Here is a 22,238-nt window from a genome sequence, read left to right as displayed (position 1 = left end):
TTCCCCGATGGCGCAGTGGTTGCGTCGTCGCCTTGTAATCATGGGGCCTTGGGTTCTATATCCGGTGGAGGCACAAGTGTATCGGATCCCACTTTTAAACTGTAGGTCCAGTCCCGATTAGTTTTACTGTGCATAATGTGGACTTAAAACACCAAATCAATCAATCAATCCATCTTAAAATTCCACGTGGAATCCGAGGACATTAATGCAGGACATTAAACTCGGGTAACGTTAATTAAAAAGAGTTGTCTTAAATCACTTGAGAATTGGGGAAAACAAGGTAGTGTTCAAAAGTCATCTAAAATTTTGTGACAATGGCTGTCTTCATTATTGCACTAAATTTTGAGTGAACACCTCATGGAGTCTTATGGGTGACTTTCTTTAAGCACTCATATGTCAACCTCCCTTCCATGTACGGACTGGATTTTTGCAGACTAGCGAGGCTCTGGCGCCTGAATTCAGCCAGTATAATTCTCCGTGAGGCTTGTGTTGTGTCGTCCACTTGTGACTGTCCCTTCATCCATCTCATCTATCACCATTCATCCTTAACTTCGCGATTAGCCACAATAGAAAGAAAAGCGAAGTAAAATTTATCAAATCAGTACGTCATCCTTCTTCTTCAGCCATCTCAAATACTTGTCCTTTTCTTCTATTTTACCCTAAAATTCCAATCTTGCATTTTCATATTTCTGATCCAGGGCGAATCTACATTGTCCTAATTTGAAATTCCACCTCGGGGTAAAATTTTTTTCTCAGATATGTTGTAATGATATCAATGAAGGTAAGCGCTTAGTGATTTTTATCTTACGCTTATTTCACCATAAAAGTGATGAATGTTCAAGGCAACGTTATAAATCGTCGTATATCTCCAAGTATTCTTTAAATAAACTATTCTGCAGAACTCAATTTGGAGTCAGGTTGTCATATGTGGAGTCACGTATCGCAAATTTACTGACTCTTGTGAAAAGGGTTGAGGTGTTATGCAACATTACCTCAAGTAATGTAAATTTCATTTTGGATGCATATCCCACCAATGGGATATGCATTAACATTAACATCTTGTTGATTGCTGTAGCGGCATATGGATAAAAAATATTGACCTGCAGTGGCATTGTGTGTCTGTAAGTTTGCACCACTGCACCGTGACACAAACAGAAGATGAAAAAGGGAAAGAAGCTCTGTTGGTTTATTCTGGGATCGAATAAAAATGCACCTTTGTAGTTGTGAATGACCGTTACACTTTATAAAAGGACTTATCAAATGTCATCAGTTTGCCAGCCACTCGAGCCGAACGAGGGCCGAGTTGTAATGCAATGAGGATTCAAAGGGAGCAAATAAAGGAGTTAACACAATTTGTCTTATCAGCGGAGTTAATCTCTTCTTTCTGTAAGGCAAGGAACACGTGCAAAGGGAACCAGTTGTTCCACATTAGCTTGGGTGGAGAGTTTCAAGAGGGTTACAAGAGTGCCTGGCACAATTAAATTGCACTTACTTTGCAATTGGGAGACGCTTGTTGTGGCGATCGAGGAAAGAAGTATTGCCTGATTTATATAGAGCCGATCTCCATGGTGGAGTGGTTAGCATAGCGTGCTACGACGCCAGAGGTCCCGCGATCCAATCCTCGCCTGGGCATGGTTGTTCTTTGTGAGCCTCTCTTAATCAATTTCATCATTATCACTATAAGAGACCAGATTTTAAAGGCAAGTCCTTTTTTATTTTTCAACACGGATCATGAAATAAATACCAACAATGTTGATAATTATCTTCCACCAACAAGATTACATGGTTTTTGACTTTCCTTTTTCAGCCCACATTCCCTTTTTAAAACTTTCTTCTTTCTTCTCCCTTTATTGACTAGTATTTCAGCCTACATTCCTTTTCTCCCCCATTAAAAAACATCTTCCTTGGTCCCTATATTGACAAGATATCAAATATTTTGTACGACAGCTTTTACCATGAACAAAACATTCAACAGATGTCTATTTGGTACAGTTTAGAGGAAAGAAAGGACAAGCACCTTCTACCTCACTTTCTATCCATGAGTGTTGGGAGTACGTTGCAGCTATTGTTGAAACAATGCGATCTGGGCTTACGTAGCAACAAACGCATTGTAAGCGGCACGCCTGTTGGGTTGAAAGTGTACTTATAATAAGTAGAGTGCAAGAAAACTATAGTCCTTTTTTCGGCAATTATTTTCCCTTTTTTGTCCTTTTTAGAGAAAGATTTTCCCTTTAAAATCCGGTCTCTAGTTATTAGTAATCTTTATCCTCGCAAAAAGTGGCAGAAAAGCGAAGTAAAATAAATAAATAAATCAATCCATGATTTACATAGACGCATGGGAAAGTAAAACATTAATCCTTCACAAGGCATTACCACAGACAAGTTAACTTGTCTGTAGAATTACTTAGCAAAATGTCATATTACAAGTTGAAGCTTCATTATAGTACTTTATTAACTTTATAATGCTACTTTATTACTACAACAAAATTCAGAACAAAAAATATCAAGATAAAATCTCTGAATACGAGGGCTGCTGGAAAAGTTTCGGCAATCAATATGAAAAAAGACATGTGAATGGCTTTATTGTTTTTCAAAGTATTCACCCTTAAGATCGATACACTTTTGCATACCTCAAACCAATTTTGAAAGCATTTTTTCCACTCTGAAGCTGATACCTCAGAAACCGCTGTTCGGAATGCGTCCACAGCTGCTACAGGCGACACAAATCGCTCACCACGCATCTTATTTTTCATGTGTGGAAACAAAAGGAAGTCATTAGGTGATAACAGTTGAGTACGGACAATGAGTCATTAATTCGTCATTTTTACTGGACAAAAAGTCAACAGTTTGGTGTGCTGAGTGGGAACTGGCGTTGTCGTGGTGAAGAATAATGTGACGATTTGGGTTTGTTTTACGCAATTCATTGATGACCACTGGCAAACATATTGTATACATATCACAGGTGCGTGTACAGCCAAGGACAAAGATAATAATAAATTGTCCATCGCTATTTTTAGTCTCTTATATTCTATAATTTGTGTTAGTTTAAGGAATAGAATTCTGTTGATGCGAAGCATATATTGTCCTATTTTTATTGACGTTTTAATTTTCATTCATGATCATCACATTTTGGAAAACAGACTGAATACAAATGATGATGTACGTACCATTGAATCTTGAGATTTCTTGGTGCACCTTTAAACGTACTGGATCTTCTTTTTTATCCACCGTTCTGCATACGCATTTTCAAATATAAGATATTGTATTGCATGTTGGGTTAAAATTTGAGAGCTGTTTCCATTTGCGATATAATTTCTATCACTTACGGAGTTGCAGGCAATATGTGATAACGTGATTTTGTTACTACCTCCTTTTTCTGCCTTGAAGAGATCCCTCACAGTGCACAGAAAGACACATGGCTTCTGAAACACGATAAAGAAGTATCACAACTGAGATCTTGTAGAGACCTGCTGTAGATTTGAATAAACTCCAAGTCAAATAATAGTGTCAACTGATTAACTTATCGCTTTAAAATGTTTTGATTTCTCTCGTGGCATCAATCAGACGACATATTTTTTTATCAACAAAGAGTTCTCTTTTCGAGAACATGAATACTAACTCCGTGCCCCCATCTACCTCATTGCCTCCTTCATATAACGTAGCTGCAAAAATGTTTATTTTTATCTATTTCTTATATTTTTCAATTATATACATTTGTAATATTCCATTCAATGTATACTTATAAACAAATAGCATAACTGCATATTAATTCATGTAGGGCAAAAAGCTGTTTTTGTAGTTAAGAATTCATGTAAAGAAAATTGTAAGCTTAATTGTAACCCTACTTTAATAATAATAATTGATTTGCAACATAATATGTATTTGACTCAGATATGTCCCCCGATTTTCATATTTCTTATTAGAAATTTCCGTCTCGTCGTCAAGAGTGGTTCGACTACTCCTCAATTGTAGGGCGAGTGGAGTATGCTACTCATATTGTTTCAGAACTCCTCCGCAACACTTTAATTCATTTTTCTAGAGCCTATGTCGGCTCTGAGAATTGAAGCCAAAAGATTGTCAAAGTTTCCTTTACGTCCCCTTTATGCTCAGGTAATCGAAACTGTACCTACACCAAAACGTTAAATTAAAATTCGAACCACTTCGCATTGTGGTGATCGGACCCAAAACCCTTGCATACAAAGCTATAGCGTTACCACTATGCCATCGGGGAGATCGAGAAGAATTCAATTCATTTTACACGTTGAACATGGTACGACCAGTAAGAATCTCATTTTTGAAAATCAGTTCAATGTTTGTTTGTCTATATTTACACCAATAGGAAAACTATACCTACATTATGAATGCAGATGAATTAAACTGTGACTTCGAGTAATTGTAGGGGAGTTACATAAATAAAAATAATCTTAACATTCACCTCCTTAACCATTATGCGTACCACATTTTTATAAGCCCTCTTAAAACCCCCCTTTGAAGGAGTTTTATTCCAGCAATAAGTAATCTAAAAATTACTTGAAATATATTATGGTTTTAATGTGATATGTATCGGAGATTTTTCATTCTTACACTTGAATTTGTATTGTAGCGGCATTGATTGATTGATTTCTTTTATTTTACTACGTTTCTCAGCCACTTTAAGTAATAGCAAAGATGAGGATGAATGGTGATAGCATGAGTTGGATGAAGGGACAATAAAAAACATACATGGATAACACAACATAAGCCCAACAAAGAATTATACCACAGATAAAAGTATTATAATACATTTATCTGTGATTATACTGACAGAGCCTCGTTATCCTGTAAGAATGCAGTACAGGGTGTTCTACGTTGAAGTAACAATTAAGTGACTTCTGTAAAGCCACTCCTTACCAATCGTACCGGTATTTTATGAACAGATATTATTCGAATAAATCATAATTAGTAGACCCTTCCATACGTAGGAGATATATAAGAATTTGGTGTACAATACATTTATACACCTGTGTATAAATAACACACGTCCGTCACCGTGCTCGTGTGGTAGGCGTCAGGCTTTGGGGTCGGGACGCGCACTGATTCGGGTCTCCTGAGGGAAGGGTTACAACTTTTCTCCTGAGATTTAAGCCTGTGTATGGCATCGGTGGCCATCGTGAGGAAATTGGGGAGCTACGAATGACTAGCGTAACCCGGTCATGGAAAACCTACAGCAACGACTGGGGGGTTCGTCGTGCTGACCACACGTCACCCCGTAACTGGTTGGATGATCGCCCACCTCTGTTGAGGAATGTGTGAGGTTGGCAGTAGAACAGCCCTTGAGGCCCATGTTATGTTACATATAATTATCAAATATAATGTTTGGACTTTTTCTAATAGCTCATTTTAGAAATATTCTTGTACTATCAACAGCTCACAATGTCACCGGAAAAGCGTAGAGTGAAATTCTTCCTCAGAACGAGGCCCTTGTCTTCTTTCTCCGTTGGCGGTTTCGGCGAAATTGGATATGAATTGCCACACGCTTATCGCAACCCACTTTTCTTGAATTAACAGCTTTCATTAAGGGAGGAGAAAGCACTGCATCGGCTGCCTCTCATTAAGGGCTTCGAGAGTCATTACCAGAAATTAACACGTTCCCTCCTGGAGGTGACGTGATTAAACAGCCAAATTGCCCTTGGTTCAGGGCGAAGAAAATTTCCCCGGTTATGAAAACACACATCCAGTATCCACCAGAAGTAGATGTGACCGTTAATTGCAATGTTCCTTGCTAATTTTGATAAGAAGCCATGTTCGAATGAATGACTAGAATCAAAATTATCCACTGTAAATACATATAAAACAATGTTTAAATTTCCTACTGTGATAGTGATATTTTATTTTTATAACTGACACGAATAGTATTGGCTGAAACAAATAGAAATAGACTGTGCTGGATGTGTGCCTCCTCCAAGGTTTTTTTTGTCGAATTCTTAATTCATTAGCTATTTTTTGTTCTAGAAAAACTTAACTATTTTGTAGAACCAACATTTAAATAAAATTATCCTTTGTATATTTTTATTCAGCAAATCGCGAGTTACTGTGAGATGTATCTTTATGTATGAATTAACAGAAATACCTCATAACTCTGTCTTCTTGTGATAGAATTGAATGTGAGAATGACGTAATAACAAGCTCTGCGATGAAGTAGATTATCTCGTTTATAAACTTCTTGCCTTAATTATAACTTTTTTTCTCAGCCAACTGCAACAAACACTTGAGGTATTATGGGCTCGATAATAATCGGGGTACATATCTAGCGAGTTTCAGAGTAGTTAGTTGTGGTGTAGGCGGTTCATACTGATTACATTTGAATTTGGGGCTGTAAGGGCGAATTTAAAGCCCACATAACCAAGAATTGGGCCCTTTTGAAAAACTTCAGGGGTGTTGAGAAAATTTGAGGGGGAGGGGATTGTGAGGTGTTGGGTATATCACTGCTTGGCACGGATGAAGGTTTTCCTCTTTTGTCAAGGATCCGTACACCATGTATATTAGGATACAATCGAGAAAACATTAATAATTATAATTTTAATATTTTTCTAACTTGGTATGCATGAAGCCTGAATCTTCATAAATACGCTAATAGTAATAGTATAATTATGGAAAATTACGCAAGAGTTAGTCCGTGTTTTTTTCTTGAATTCTCTGCCTTTCTTACTTTTACCAACAAATAGCATAGGAATATTTGAAATTAAAACAATACAACAAGACTAATATCACATAATGAGACAAATTGAAGCAAAATTTCTCTTAAAATTCCTTTTCTAAGTCAATTTCCACAAATGATAATAACGTCTACCTTGAAGTAGAGAAGAAAGAGTTTGGAGCGGGCTGGAAACCATCAGATTTAATTTATCTTCTCTTGAAGTCATTCTCCGACTTGGAAAGAAGTTGAAATTTGTTTCTCGAAGTCTTTGAGGCCGTTCCTTCAGAGACCTTTCTTTCGTTCCTCTCGCAAAATTGTCATCGGTAGTAATCTCGACCTTGTCTTTAACGTTCCCTTGCCTTGTAATATTAGATAAATAATCCTTGCGATTTTGTTTCCCAAGCAATCATCGAGCCGCGTACAGAACCGGTAATGAGACAGATAACAAGACGATACTCGGTCCTGATTTTTCCTTGCATCTTTATAACTGAATTTTAAAAAGAAATTTCCATAGACGTTATTACATTTTGTCAATCCTCATATGAAACTCATTTTCGAGCAAGTTTTTCTATCGTTTTTTTTCTTTTAATAAAAAAAAAGCGGGGCAAAGGAAATATACTGCAGGCCTCGTAGAAGAAGATTGAAATGAGTCTGAAATTTATTTTTATTTTAGAAAATGTAGAAAGAAGGTTCTCTCTCTCTCTCTTGCAGGTAGGGTGGAGTTTGGGAGGGGGGATTTAATATTGGTAACCTCTTTACATGTCTTTGTTTGAAGTCGCGAGAAGGGAAGATCTACAGAAAAAAAGGGCGGGGAAAAGATGGCGCCCATTGCCAGGGGCAAGAGTTTTTTATAGCGTATTTATTGGTGTTGGCGTATTCCATTTGGCGGGACTCGCCTAGGCCTTTTTTCCGCCGAGCAACCTTTAGGAAAGTTTATATTAGATTTTCCCAATTTGAGACAGCTTCAGCAAGCCATTACTCTTGTGAAGAATAGCGCTAAATTGTCAATTAATGTATCAGTTCAAAACCAATTTGTTTCCAGCAGGGGGAGTTCGGCGCACTTGGGGAACATCAAAACTTCATTGGTGCAAGGCCGGGAGGCATGCGGGTCGACGGGGGGCCCCGGGGGCTCGCGGGCGCCGACGGCTCTCATGCGATTAGGCCCCGTAATAGTCATCAAAAATGAGATATTATTTCCATATAACGCCCATTACCGGGCCATGCTCGCCTTTTCTTCCCGCCGCGACCAAATCCCATCCCCGACGAGAATAAAAGTTAAACTCTGTTGTTTTTGTCCCCCCCCCCCCCCAAGACCACCAACCGGACTGGCCGTAATGCGTTTCGCGTAATACGCAATCCCAGAAGTACCAAACCACAAAGAAAATGGGCAGCGACGTAAAACACGCTTAATCAAATTTCTCTTCAAAGGGAACACAAATGTCCGACAGGAAAGAGGAATGCGAAGGAAAACACAACACAAAGCACACACAATGACAACATATTAAGTTTCCTCGTCACATCGAAAAAAAACTTGCAAATAATAAGCGAAAATAAATGTGACCTCTCCACGTGAATGGAACTTCAAAAGGAAACAAGGCAAATAAATTAACGGAAGAATAAACATTCCTAATTGCAATAATATTAGTTCCATTAACATTTTTATATCGAATTTCGCTTGCAGAAATATGACACAGAAGAGAAAGATGAGCCAGGCCGTTCTTGTAATCCCTCTCGACACAATCTGTCTCCGATAATTAACAGGGTGTTGGAGTAATTGTTTCATAATGTCGACACGGGCGATAAGAAGCAAAATGAACAATGATTGATGGTTTGGAAAATTAAATAAACACCCTAGAAGTGGTACATAGACCTTAAAGATGATGTACACTTTCTCCATGCCGACCATCTCTACGATTAGCTTCGTTCTATCAAAGTTGAAAGAAGAAATAAACATCCAATCATGGATATTCGTGTTTTTGAATCGTTGTAATCCGGCCGTTATAACAAATTACACTAGGAAGATAAAATTTAGTTTACTGAATAACAAGGCAAATGCTATAATAATGCGACATGGTCATCGTGAGACGTCATAAAAACTTATTTCGAAACATAAATTCCTATAATTCTGAAGTAAAAGTCTAACAGAAATTAATATTAAATGTAAACACGGTATTGTTGGAATTAATGTACGTAAAGCTGATATCTATATTCTTAATTTTTCTACCAAAAATGTTATTATGCATTAGCTAACCTATCCTAACCCAAACTAAATCTAATCCACGACTTTTGCGACACCGTCGTATGCGACACTGGCATTTCTGCCGTCATATGCGACACTGTATGGAAAATATATTCCATGACAGTTGCGACACCGTCATCTGCGACACAAAGTGTAAATAGCTTCCCGTCACATTTTATCCAGGCTTAGGACTGGCAGCATCATGGAAGCTGGTGTGTTTTTGAAAACCTTTATTAGTTTTCCTTCACACTGGCATCATGGAAGCTGGGTGTTTAAATGCTGGATGTATTTATCCTTTGTCAATGACGGATTTTTTAGATCCCTTGTCAGTATAGGAGCAGACTGCAATCCCTTGTCAATGTAGAAATGTAGAATGCGTCGTTTCTCTTGTAGTTGAACCAACATCTTACTATTTTCATTCTAATTTCTGAACAAAAAGCGCTTAAGATCTCTATGCATTTCATAGTCGGCAAACGCTATTTGTAATCTCTCATCTAATGTAATGTACTGACATCGTCAAGTTTCCCTTTAAGATTCACATAAGTAGTTGTTGTACACAGCTTCTAATCTTAAAGTCTTCACTAATTGGTACACATTAGGACTTGTTTTCTCTCAATACATAACTGTATGGTTCCATCCCTCAACTGCATTGTTAGTTCTGTGCCGCTGTTGGGAGCAGTTGCACATAGAAATGTGGAAAACAGAGTTGTTCATCCACTGTTTAACGAAATAATCCAAAAATTTTCCCAATATGTCGTGGTTTGGCGCTTCTTCCATCACACACAGCCATCCATCATCGACGTCAGCCACAGGAAGGTAAGCCAGAGCCGAACACATTCTTATACACAACCGCACGTCTGGATCTGTTTTATAATAGTTTGTCAGTCCCAACTCCTGCGCCTTTCGCCACAAACATTGGTTAAAGTGATAATTTCAACCACTGATCTGAGCCTCGGGAAATACTACTTTCTTCAGAGACGCTATTGCTGCTGCACGTACGCAAATGTCGCTAATTCTGGTAAACAAATTAGAAATCGTAGGGGAAAATCCAAGCAGTGCCGCTTATGACGGGAAAAAACCAGTTTTTGCCTTAGTGTCGCAAATGACGGTGTCGGAAATGTCGGAACTCCAACTAAATCTAACACAACTCCCGACTTCACTGGCATCCCATTTTCAATTTTTGAACAGTTATGAGTAATAGTGTACACATGGCGCATAAATTTTTGAAGAAAAAATATGAGAAAATGGTTACTCAAGTTTCTTCCTTGACATAGGCATGTGATGATAAAGAGATCTTCAAGACTTTTCAAACGGCGTCTAAATCACTTCTATCGGTGATTGTTGAAATCATGCAACTTAAAATTAACAAGATGGTGAAAAAATTGGTCGAAATCGCACATTTTGCACCCCTGTTATTTCGGAATTACAAAAGATACGGATATGCAACTTTGCATAGCTTCCTAGTTCCTATCTCAGGTGGCTCTTTCAGCATGCCAAATTTCATATGAATCAACATGTGAGGTTGAAAATTGCCTCTTCATTGGTTTATTTCTCATGGTTGACAGTATTATTGTAGTCAAAGTCAAACTTTCTGCTCCATTTGTAAACTTACTGGTGTAATAAACTTAAAGAATGATAATTGAGCTTTCATTTGCTTAGAACCTTCACATTATGCCCTGCTCCTATAACTGGTGCAAGACTGTAGTGAAGTACATTCAAGAAGAAACCGGTGCTCGAAGTGAAAATTTCTAAGTGGGGCGATTCTTGGTGCAATTGGCAGATAAGTGGGGGTTTGCTTGTAGGGTTCAACATGGAAACAATGATAAATGGGGGGATGCTTACGCAATTTTTTCTAGCTGGAGGATGCTTTATACAATTATTTTTCTTAAAGTGGCGAATAGCTTGTCCCATCTCTAGTCCCGTCGTAGTGTAACAACAGAATGCTGCGTCCTGTAGGATGTTTTGTAAACAACAGCTGATGTTTCATTTTAATCTCTGTCCTACTGTTAAGACTTCCATTTGAATTTTGAATATTAATTCCGCCAGACAAATTGTTATGAAACAATTCTGATTCTAAAGCATTCATACCGTGCTTCCTTGGCGTGTTCTTTAGCGTAACACGAAGAGAAACCACTGACCCTGTGAGATAAGCGACGGAGAGGAGTTTCGGGGAAGGGGTACCTGGTCGACAGTCCAAGCAAAACGACAAAGACTAGATTAGCCAAATGCCTTTTTAGTCCAGACATACACTTTCCGTTTAACCCTTTCTATACATTACGATTAAACCCAGAGAGATGTAAAACAATGCAGATGCATTTCCAAAATTTTAAATCTCCACAATGATATTTTTTGAAGGCTGTAGCTAATTCAAATTTACTCCTAGACATGGCTGTATGTAAGGGGCGGGTTTTGCGGGTACAAACCCTTCCCCGCTGGTTTAAGAAACATTTTGCACTAAGTGTATAATCAAAGAAACAATATCTCAAAATTGATCTTTATACTACATTGATTGAAAAGGTTATGGAAGTTATGTAAATACACAGACACGCTTGTGAGGTTTTAAAAATATCCAACAAAGAATATCTAAAGATAATATTGTTATGGTTAATATAATTAATAAAGTTCAAAAGTTTAGAGTGAATTTTGTTTTTCTTAAGTTCACGTCATCCACAGATAGACTACTATGGACTGGAGCCATGTTTTAAAGTGGGATCCGAACCTAGTTGACTGCACCGGGTATTGAAGCCGGAACCCTTTGATTACAATGAGACAGTGTTACCACTTCTCCATCAGAAAAGCCCTAATATAAATAATGTGCATCAAGCCAATATTAAATCCAAATTGTCTAGAGATAATTTTTTTGGGCTATATTTCAAAAGTATTTGTTGATAATAAATAAATAGTAAAAATTAAATTATAACAATTAAAATTATACTATCCTTGAAGTGATAAGTTCAAGTCCACCCATTATTTCTCTCAATATATAAACATGACCACATGGATCTGTTTGTAAAATTCGAGCGTTGAATATTCTAGTTTATGTCGGGAATGTATTGACAACGAACTATCTTATTTCCTCAGTCTTTCATTGAAAATTGAGTCAATATAATTTGCCATCAAGGTTCAAGGTTTGAAGGCTGTTTTATATTGAGGTCTGTGTAACGTTTTCATTCGTTCTCTATAATTCTTGACATGCTTTACAGAATAGGACATTATGCTTGCTATAGCACTTCGACCCAGACCTTCTAATGCATTATTTCGACATCATTTCGTTCTAAATTGAATGCCATTTCCACTAACGACAAGCACCAACAACGGATAGCCATCTGGCCTGAATTGGACAATTTACGTGGAACGACAACGAAATGAAGAGAACAGGGGAAGTACTTCGTGAAGTTGAATGTCGAATTTTTAAACGTAAAAAGGAAAGAAAATAAGCTTTGTGGTAGAATTGTATGTAACAACCAATTTTTCGTCAGAATGGTATGTATTCTGTGGCGAATAAATATGAAATGAAGTCAATATAAAATCGTACTCTTTTATTTGAAGAGTTTTTACGTTTGGAATGTGTATATAGATATCGTTTGGTACGTAGTGTAAAGAGAGTTTGCACTGTTACGGCAATATGATATGACTTTCTTTTATTTCCCGGTTCTATTTCCCTTCTGTCGATAGGTGCTTTTTCTTTTTCTGTGCAAAGGGAACAAGGAAGTTAAACCGAAACATTTTATTCGCTACGCAGTAACACATCTAATAGACAAAATATTCTTATTCTCATTTCAATACAAGCTACTTAAATTGCGACTTTTATAATTATGTAAATAAAACTGACAGGTGATTCTTATTTATATCAGTTCAGTCAGTGCTTGTGAATTTCTGTATTCTAGTTGCTTTTATTTACTTTTAAATTGTAATTAGTTTTAAAAAACGAAGCTTTGCTGAAATATCCGACACTTCACGAAGAAAGAATTTCATGATGTACTGATTTATTTTAATGTTGAAATTATTGGGGTACATGACAACAATAACGTAATTTGCAACCAGCATTTAACATTGGAAGAATCGTCTTAGCAAGAAAGAGACATTTGGCAGGTTTTTGGAAATAAAAATCGTTTTTATCTTTATCTACAGTCAAATCGCAGACGTCACTTGCGAGAAACTAACAATAAACGGTATTTATTTTGCAGCATTAAACTTTTTTCATGTATATGATAAAAGCTGAAAGTAGTATCATTATTGCAGGAATTTCGATTTTTAATGTGGATCTGGGCGAATACATCAATAACCTCTTTTTGTTTCATTATTATTTTTGGTGATATTGACCCTAATAGTTGCTTTTGGAGATAAATCGACTTTTATTCTTGCTAATTCTTTTCGTTAAGGGATACTATGAATTTAATTCCTGGCACTCCGAAAATTTATTGAGGATGTAGTTTTGAAGAATATTGTGGTTTTGTAGTGTTTGGACATCTTACTACTAGAACAGGCACATACACTCTGTCTAGGAAATCTATCGATCAAGGTCGCGCATAACAGTAGAGAAGGGGACTAAGCGAGTGGGCGGAGGAAAGCCGTGCGCACTGCTGCCAACGGCTGGTATCTGCAGCCACATTTTCCCCTCCATTCACTCACTTCCCCTATCACACCTTCATTGGTCGAACCCTCTAGATTCATTTATTGATTCATTTGGTTTATTTTACTTCGCTTTTTTTGAGTAACGATGAGATTAATCACGTCTAGGTCGGGATTCAAACCCAGAACCCCAGGCGTTGTATCGGAGCCCTCTCGAATCGCTACTTGCACAGTGACTTGTTTTACTTTGCTTGCTCCAGAGATTACCGAGACAGAGTTTAGTGAAAATCTATTTCTATTCCGTCATCTCGAAATTCGTCAGGTTTAGATGTAATTAAATATTTCCTGCTTTTCTTGATACCTAGCTGCAGAAACATTTCTTTCTAAATAAATCTAAAATTAAGGCAACCATGTTCACAAAATTGACAACTTACTGGCTTTTTGCCCTAAATCACGCACTGTATTTCAAAGATTTTATTGTCGAATTGCTGTCCACGATGTAGTATAACTTGCCTCTACTTTTTTTTTTTTTGCTCCCATCTTATGATGCTACTACGTTCCCTACAGCATCCTTGATGCATCGGCATGTAATCTTCTAACCTTTTTCTGCGCATGTGAGTTAAAAAAAAAACTCTCTGTAAAAGAACATTCCGGCACATTCAAGAGAGCAGTTTTAAATTTATTCTTTGCTTGTGGTAGAGAGGGTTTGTTATATCCATTTCAATCCTCTCACACCTTCTGCAAGAAAAACATATTTGAAGGCTCATATAAGGTGAAACCTGAATAAATCATACCGAAACGTGGTACAGGAAAGGAGGTATGCAACCAAAATGGCGGTGATCTTGAAATCCGCCATCTTTAATTGAATTTCAGATTTTCAATTGGAAAGGTGGGCATGTGACATGTGAAAATGAGCTAGAATTTCAAGAGAAACACGATCGTATGCTTCTCTCTCATGTAACTTTAACCTTAAAGCTTTTTAAAACCGAGCATTGCACTTCAAAATCTCTAGTGTCAAAGTTCGGATTTAAAAAGCTTTAGGATTAAAGTTATTAACATCTGATCACACACGTACATTTATTACGCATATTATGTGTAAAATAATGTAAACATGTAGAACACCGTACCCCATCATCGTCTATACTTGAACACAGTACCAAACAAGGAAAATTTTGCTGAAGAAGGAATATTATGCTTCATTTATCTTATTACTCCTGTATTTTTATTATTACTCGTGTATTCTCTTTATTCTCTCACTTTCTTATTGGCAACAAAAAGGCTGAATCACGATTGCTTGAATAAAAAACATTATTATTATTATTATTATTATTATTATTATTATTAGATTTCACTAGACTTCTATCCTTTGACACAAACGTATGCAAAGTGTGCCGTAAGATTGAGATAATAAATGTATTCATTTTTATTACAATACTGCAATACTATGCACGATTCAATTTGTAAAGGTGTACCTGACAATTTAGTTTCCTGCCATAGGTTTACTACACAATCGTGCATACCAATTGCAGTTCCTTGGCGAAGGAAGTTGTTGTGAAAGATCTGCCGTGGTCTCTTAGCATGGAAGTGGGTTCTTGTATCGATTTCCTGCCAAGCGCCAGATCGAAACCAAATTGCCTGCTCTGCGAATGCTTCCCGTGATTCTTATCTGTGTACGATCACCCCTGTTGCTAATTAAAGGTGTTCTTCCCCGTCGCTGGCAAAGGGAGCATTTTTATTGTTTACAACAATGAAAGAAAGTTAGACACACATTACTGTTATCGTGCTTCAATGTTTCTGGTAGTAATGACTACACTATCAATCAATTTGACCACGTTTACAGTTGTAACGAAAAAGCTTGCACAACCCCTTTTCATCGAGGGGCACACTTCCGTTCTGATAATGTGTTCACGAGTCCTAATAGCTGGTTGTAGTACTTATTTCCAAACGAATTTGGAAAAAGGCTAGAGCAATGAGATCGAAAAAGTAAAGGACATGTAACGTGCATGTTACAATCCTATGTAAGCAAGAGATAATGTCGTCCCATTCGTAACTTTTGCATTAATCAGTGATATGATGGACTTCACTCAGTGGTATTTTAAAAATCAATATCACTTTCGATGTTTCGCGTTTAGTTTGTCACTTATGTTCTCACAAATAGTAAGTATTGCATTATCACTTATACAAACTCACTGACACCATCCCTTTGATACCAATGGGTTACCAAGGGGGACATTAGAATAGAAAGGAATCGACAAAATGCGACAGAGGTATGTTTATTTATTATTATCCTGACCAAAATTTATTGATTGCCTTGGTTTATTTTACTTCCCTTTTCTGCCACTTTTGGCTTATCGCAACGATGAGGATAATTGATGACATGATGAAATTTATGTAGGGACGCCCACAAAGAACATTCATACCCAGGTCAGGATTCGAACCCGGGACCCCTGGTGTCGTAGCGCGCTGTGCTATCCATTCACACCACGAAGGTCGGTTCCTGGCTAAGAAATGCTTCCTCTTGGCTTACTTAAAAATAACTAATGGCATAACATATTCTGCATTCTTAACTGCATCCCTACAAACTCATTATTTCTCGAACAAAATAGTTGATTAAAATCAAGGCATTACTGACTGTGACCATCTAACTTCTCCCCAAGCGGAGACACATTTTTCAGATTGTTGAACATGATAATGGAGAAGCTGGTATCACTTCATATAATCTATCCATTATATTAATGTAGTTTATCCGTGTTGCACGGATTCACCCAATATAAATGCACTATTATTATCATTATTACATTCACTGCGTCCGTTGCCAAAATTATTAACATGGAAACTCTCTTTTTCTTGGTAGCAGCAATGATGCGTTACTCTGTTGTTTTTCTCGTTTTGTTGGAAATGTCCGTCGGTTCCATTTTCACGTGAGAAAGGCAAGGCTTTGAGTCGCGTGGAAATTAAAAAATACCATCACATTATGAACGTCCTTAATTTGTAAAAGAGTTTAATTAAAACTACGTTAAACACAATCTCGGCTTTGACCGTTTTTTTAATAGAAGTAATTGCAGGAGGATTGCCTTCAGCATGTTTGAAGAAGTTTAATTATATAAGCACACTGCAAAAACGTAATAATCTTTTCTCAGAAGATGTCATCATTAAATAATAGAAGAGAATGAGGACCAATATAGAAGTCAACGGTGTTTGAAAAACATTAAGGTTATGTTCGCCTTCTCGTTGCCATTTTAACAAAGGATGTAAAGCATAAATAATTAGAGAAATTTTATTACATTATCTCAAGTTCACAAAAGTGTGTGTGTGTTTAGGACAAAATATGAAATAAAAGCATGATAGCATGTAAATGTTTTGTGAACTTTTGAACTGTACAAATTATTACAATAAGTATTAATTATTATTCCTAAAAAAGTAAAGGATCAATATGGTCTTAAAATTAATAAAATGAAAACAGTTACTGCAATGTGAAGAAATTATAAACGTTGTAGGTAGGAGGGGAAATCATGAAAGAAGTGAATAAATGTAAACATTAGGTAATAGAAAATTCGAGATATGAAAAGCTATTGGAAACATTAATAATTTATATTTCTGCGTTTCGCCCATAGATGGAGTAAATTTCATGTTCGGGGGATACCATTGCATGAATGGGCTGTAATGCAATGTACAAGCACATGTACAGTCACAGGCAATAAATATGGGACACCTAGATCCTGAAATACTCGCTTCCCTGCAATGTGTGTTGTCTAACTCTTAAGGCGATGAGTAGATTTTAATAACCTTAGAGTTAGGCAACACACATAACGCCTTGTAGGGAAACGAATATTTCAGGATATAGATGTTCCATTTTATTGCCGGTTTATTGAATTGGGTTACACAATTTAGAACTAGTGCATCCATTGTCAGCCAAAGGCCCTCTGGTCTCCATTCCTTCCGATGTAAAAATGTCGTCGAAAAGCACGTACAGTAGCGGAGTCATTGTTTCTAAAGAACGTTCCACAGCAAACGTTACGAGGCCATCTATACAAGGATGTCGGTATGGTGCCAAATTTAAATTGTTTAATTGTTTCTGCCCCACCCTGTATATAAAATTTATAATACCCTGCATATACAATATAGAAGAATGGATTCAAAACCACTGAAGACTCCAAAATGACCAACTATTTTCCTCTTTCCAGGTGTGGTTCCAGAACAGGCGGGCCAAGTGGAGGAGACAAGAGAAGATGGAAGCTGCGAGACTCGGCCTGAACGAATACTCGGTGGGTTCCCTCACTCGATCCACAGGATCCAGCCTCACGTTGCCCATGGACCCTTGGCTGGCCCCTCCGCTCCTCAACTCCACGTTGTCGCACGCCCTTCCCGGATTCCTTTCGCACCCCCAGACCGGCTACCCCTCCTACCTCACCTCGCCAGCCTCCGCACCCGTCGCCAACGCTCTCGTCACCTCGTCCCTAACGTCCCTCTCCCCCGCGGTCACCATGGCGGAGGCCAAGATGAACTTGGATGGCTCCGACCCGCGGAGCTCCAGCATAGCCTCCCTCCGGCTTAAAGCCAAAGAACACGTCGAGTCCATCACCAAAGGCCTTCAGATGGTGTAAAGTTCGAACCGTGTGCGACAAAAAGTGTTTCGTCTCGTTATTCGGAAGAATGCCCTCTCCCTGTGATCAAGATACTAAATTCGTTCCATTGCAATATCATTTTGTGGTACATGCACGTCTAGACTAGAAAATACTGTTTTCAAATTCTGTTTCCAATTCGGTTTCAAATTTTAATATTCAGATTTCATGTAAAGAAACTTTAATTCATTGAAGAACGTCTTTCCGTATATCCGATACTCTAACCCGGGGATCTCTGGAGCAAAGCCGAGGCATAACGGTATAGAAGGGGAGAAAGCGAGTGGGTGGAGCCAAGCAGTATACGTTAATGCAAGCAGCAGGTAACTGCAGTCGCTTTTTCTCTTCCACGCAATCCCGCTCCCTCTCACGTGTTCATTGGTCGAGGCCTCTCGAGTTACTACTTGCGCAGAGACTTGCTTTCGTTCGTTCGCTAGACATTCCTAGAACAGACTATAAGAGATTATTTTGTGTACAGTCACGAGTACAAGTTATTTGCAGCATGTATGTGAAGAATTTCCTTAACAGTAGACACCAGGATCTTTTGAATTAATAAGAACTGTGACAAATAATTCCAGAAACTCCGAGAAAAATACTTTGACAAGGAACATCCTCTCTATGTCGTTTCTCTAGTGTTAAATATGAGATTCTAGTCAAAATAAAGTCACATTTCCTTGGCTCTATGATATTACTCTAAATTTTTGAAAGCTACGGTGTGTATCAGTCTTGTATTTTGATGACACAAAGTTCAAGTTAAGCTGTCTGTATTGATTTAAGCCCGAACTCCAACTAACTTACTTCGTGGGTTTACAACCACATTAATGATTTCTCCATGTAATTCATGCTGCTTTCATTGAAGAGAAAATAAGGCTGCATGTGTATCAAAACATCCACTATCAATATAATATTACATATTTTAAGTAATTGCAAAATAAATGTACTTTTTGGATAACACTGATACATTTTTCACCAGCTCATTTACACAACATACAGTCTGCTATCTCCTTGTCAATCTCTTAATAAAATATTTTTTTACAGTCGTTTAAAAATATCTTACAAATAAATATAATTAAAATTACAAAGTTTTAGATGTCACTGAAATACTATCGTTATTGCAAGAAATACTGTAGAAGAAATAGATAGTTTCCGGAACCAAAACTTCTAAAGCATCTAATGAGCTTAAGTGAATTTGACATCATTAATACCATTGTGAACTTCGACGTTTTCTTACACATTCAAATCACAAGCATTTTGATGTTTAAATTGCATACAGACGACAAAGTATATTGCTACCCTGAAAACAGATTGCAAACAAAATTTGCAGTGTCTTCTTGTCTAGCCTAAATAAAAGAAAGTACGGGAACAATGTATAAATTAAGAGTTCAGGTTAGTCTACCATTATTTCACAATCTACCATTTAATTACCCTTTAAGGAAAAAAGGAATTTATTGACATGAGATTTAATTCATTGAAAATGGTTGAATAGAAGCTTCTTTTCGACAAATGAATAAACAATGCTTTACAGCAAAATTTGTGAATGTATGTATCGATGAAATTCAAGCAACTTGTATGTATTATTACACAAGAAGTCGCAATAAACGCAGAATGTGACAACATCTCTTAAAGTTGTTAATATCTGCTTCTTTGTAATTCATTTGGAAGAAATTATTATCTCCATCTTTCTGTGCTACAAAATTGTCATTGTCTTGTTAGCCTATTCTTATCTAATGTTATGCTTTTATCTTGCGTTCAAAAATATAATAAATTGTGTTTGACGTAGCAAAATTTAAATCGTATTTTAAGAAAAAAAAATAGAAATTCTCTGAAATAAAACCATGGGGTATTTGAATGAATCTGAATGGCTTGGTGTTAATAAAACAATGTTGCACTTAAAACTTTCATTTTCACTTGGAAAAATCTCCGTTCAATAAATGCTGCGATTTGATCTTCATTAGAGTGAAGTAAACAGGGTACTTACTGTGAGCAGGACACATTAACTTTTGTATTTATATAAGAGTGAAGTGAAAAGTATTACAAGCTACTAACTTGTGTTGTTGGTATTAGAAAAATATATAAAATATGGAAACAATTTGACTAAGTGTCTCTAAAGTATATTTTAGTGCGTCGTAATATCAGTTCCATTTAAAGCACAAAATCTTAGTTTCGGAAAGAAATAGAACTTTTTGAAGAAATATGTTTTGAAATTGAAAAAGCTTATATTCTGGAACAAAAATTTGAACAGATCCTATTTGTTTGAGTCACCTCCATTGACATGTTGAGAGCTCAAATGTATTCAGCTTACCTGACACACTCGATTGTTATCACCGTGCAGTGACTATGATTCTGATACTGATAACTTAACTAATTATAATCATCCAACTATCTCTTGATGGAAAAATTGCAAAAGAAGTGCTTCAAGATTGGCATTAAATATGTATATCACAATGTAGCAATTTCGTAAAACAATTCAAGTCTTTTAATAGCATCTGTACAAAACGTTTCTGAGTTTATATCAAAATCCACTTTCAAATTATGTGTTTTAGCAATTGGTGCTCTATCTTAAATATAAATTATAATCGAAACATAAATATGTGGTTTCAAATATACTACTACATATATCATGGTTGGAAAATTAACGTAATATATAAGGTTCATTCTGTTAAGAAATATTAGCTATGTTAATATTTTACATAAGCTCCTAATGTATCCAAAAATCTGTCTTAGTTTTAGACCAAGTATTCTAATTGAATGGTGCTGTTCTGGACATTGATATGCAAGAATGCATACTGTTAAATACTTGTGTAGAAAATGAGAAAGGGAGAGAGGCAAAAAACTTCACAAATAGCAAATGAGAAATCATCGTTTGTGCTTGGTGTCATATTTGTTTAACTTATAAAGTGATATGTACATAAGACGACAAAATGTTTGATATGTGAGTGTTAGAATATTCTTTGTGACCTGAAGACAAACTTGGCCTCAAGAGAGTATTAACCAGATCTTCAAAGACATCATTTCTGTAACTGTAAAAAAAAAATGCTGTTCGGGAAGCAGAATTGTTTCCTGACAAACATTTTTAAAAACTGGTGTTGTAACCCTTCTTTTGTCACACACACATTGTCAAATATTCGAAGTATCTGTCTTTATATGCACAAAAGGACTGACGATGTAAATTGTATAAACAAAAGAACTCTGTAAAACACACTGTAAATTAAAATTTCACGTAAAGAAACGTATTTCTTATTGCGTACTATTTTCTCATGTTTTTAAGTGTCTTAGTATGCTAAAATGTCATGTCCCTAGCATGAATGGGGGCAGAGGGGTATCAGACACCCAAGGAATTGGTCTCTTCCTCTGTGAAAAAAATGTCTAGCTGTTCCCAGCTTCCTTGTTTGTTGCAGGTTTTTTCATTGTATAAACAAGTGAGTTCGCCTGCAGTACTGTCTGGTATACGGACTGTTTCTGTCACTCGCCGGCCCCGTGACGGAGTGGTTAGCACATCACGCTACGCCGCCATGGATCCTGGCCTGGGCATGAATGTTTGTGAGTGTCCATTCATCAATTTCATCATATCATCACTCAACAGCATCTTCGCAAATTAGCTAAAAGTGGCACAAGAAGAGAAGTAAAATAAAGCAAATAAATCAATCAATGTTTCTGTCACTCACCGGAAGGCAGCTCAAAAAAGAGAATCTATGCTTTATGGATTCTTCAATCTATCGAATTTACATTTAGTAGTCTCTTATATACGTATGTGAGGATATAATGAAAACAATAGTTGTCTGTGAGCAGTGAACAAAGTTAAGTTTTAGTCCCTGGATGGCAGAAGGATGCTATTTTGGTGTGGTCAATATAAACCTATAATAAGTATACAAACAAACAAAAATATTCAGGAGATGTCAGATATTAAAATGTCATCTAAATGAATTTGTTTGAAGAATATCTATTGTACTTTCAAAGCATTTGGTCGATTTTTAATAAAATGTTCACTGATCTACAATGCAATAATTCTTACTTTATGTTTCCTGTTTTGTTTAACCAGAAAACAGTATACAAGAATATAACGTGCTCTTGACATAGGTAGGGATGCGTGTGTGTAATGGGGAAGGGGGTTCCTGAGTTCTACTGTAGCTAC

At 36.8% G+C, this 22,238-nt stretch overlaps 1 protein-coding gene across 1 annotated transcript in view; it reads left to right on the top strand.

Annotated features, from left to right (window-relative positions):
- LOC145995210 (retinal homeobox protein Rx1-like) overlaps positions 1-21,320 on the top strand; it is a 98,670-nt gene extending 77,350 nt beyond the window's left edge. Inside the window, exon 3 of the mRNA XM_083131774.1 lies at positions 17,672-21,320. Coding sequence (XP_082987900.1) covers positions 17,672-18,091 — 420 coding nt within the window. The 3' untranslated portion in view covers positions 18,092-21,320. The remainder of the gene's footprint in view (positions 1-17,671) is intronic.
- The last annotated feature ends 918 nt before the right edge of the window (positions 21,321-22,238 follow it).

This window comes from Lepisma saccharinum, chromosome 11 (genome assembly GCF_977018435.1).
Source record: "Lepisma saccharinum chromosome 11, izLepSacc3.1, whole genome shotgun sequence".
NCBI lineage: Eukaryota > Metazoa > Arthropoda > Insecta > Zygentoma > Lepismatidae > Lepisma > Lepisma saccharinum.
Note: the sequence above shows the minus strand (reverse complement) of the source record. Positions and strands in the feature narration are given on the sequence as shown.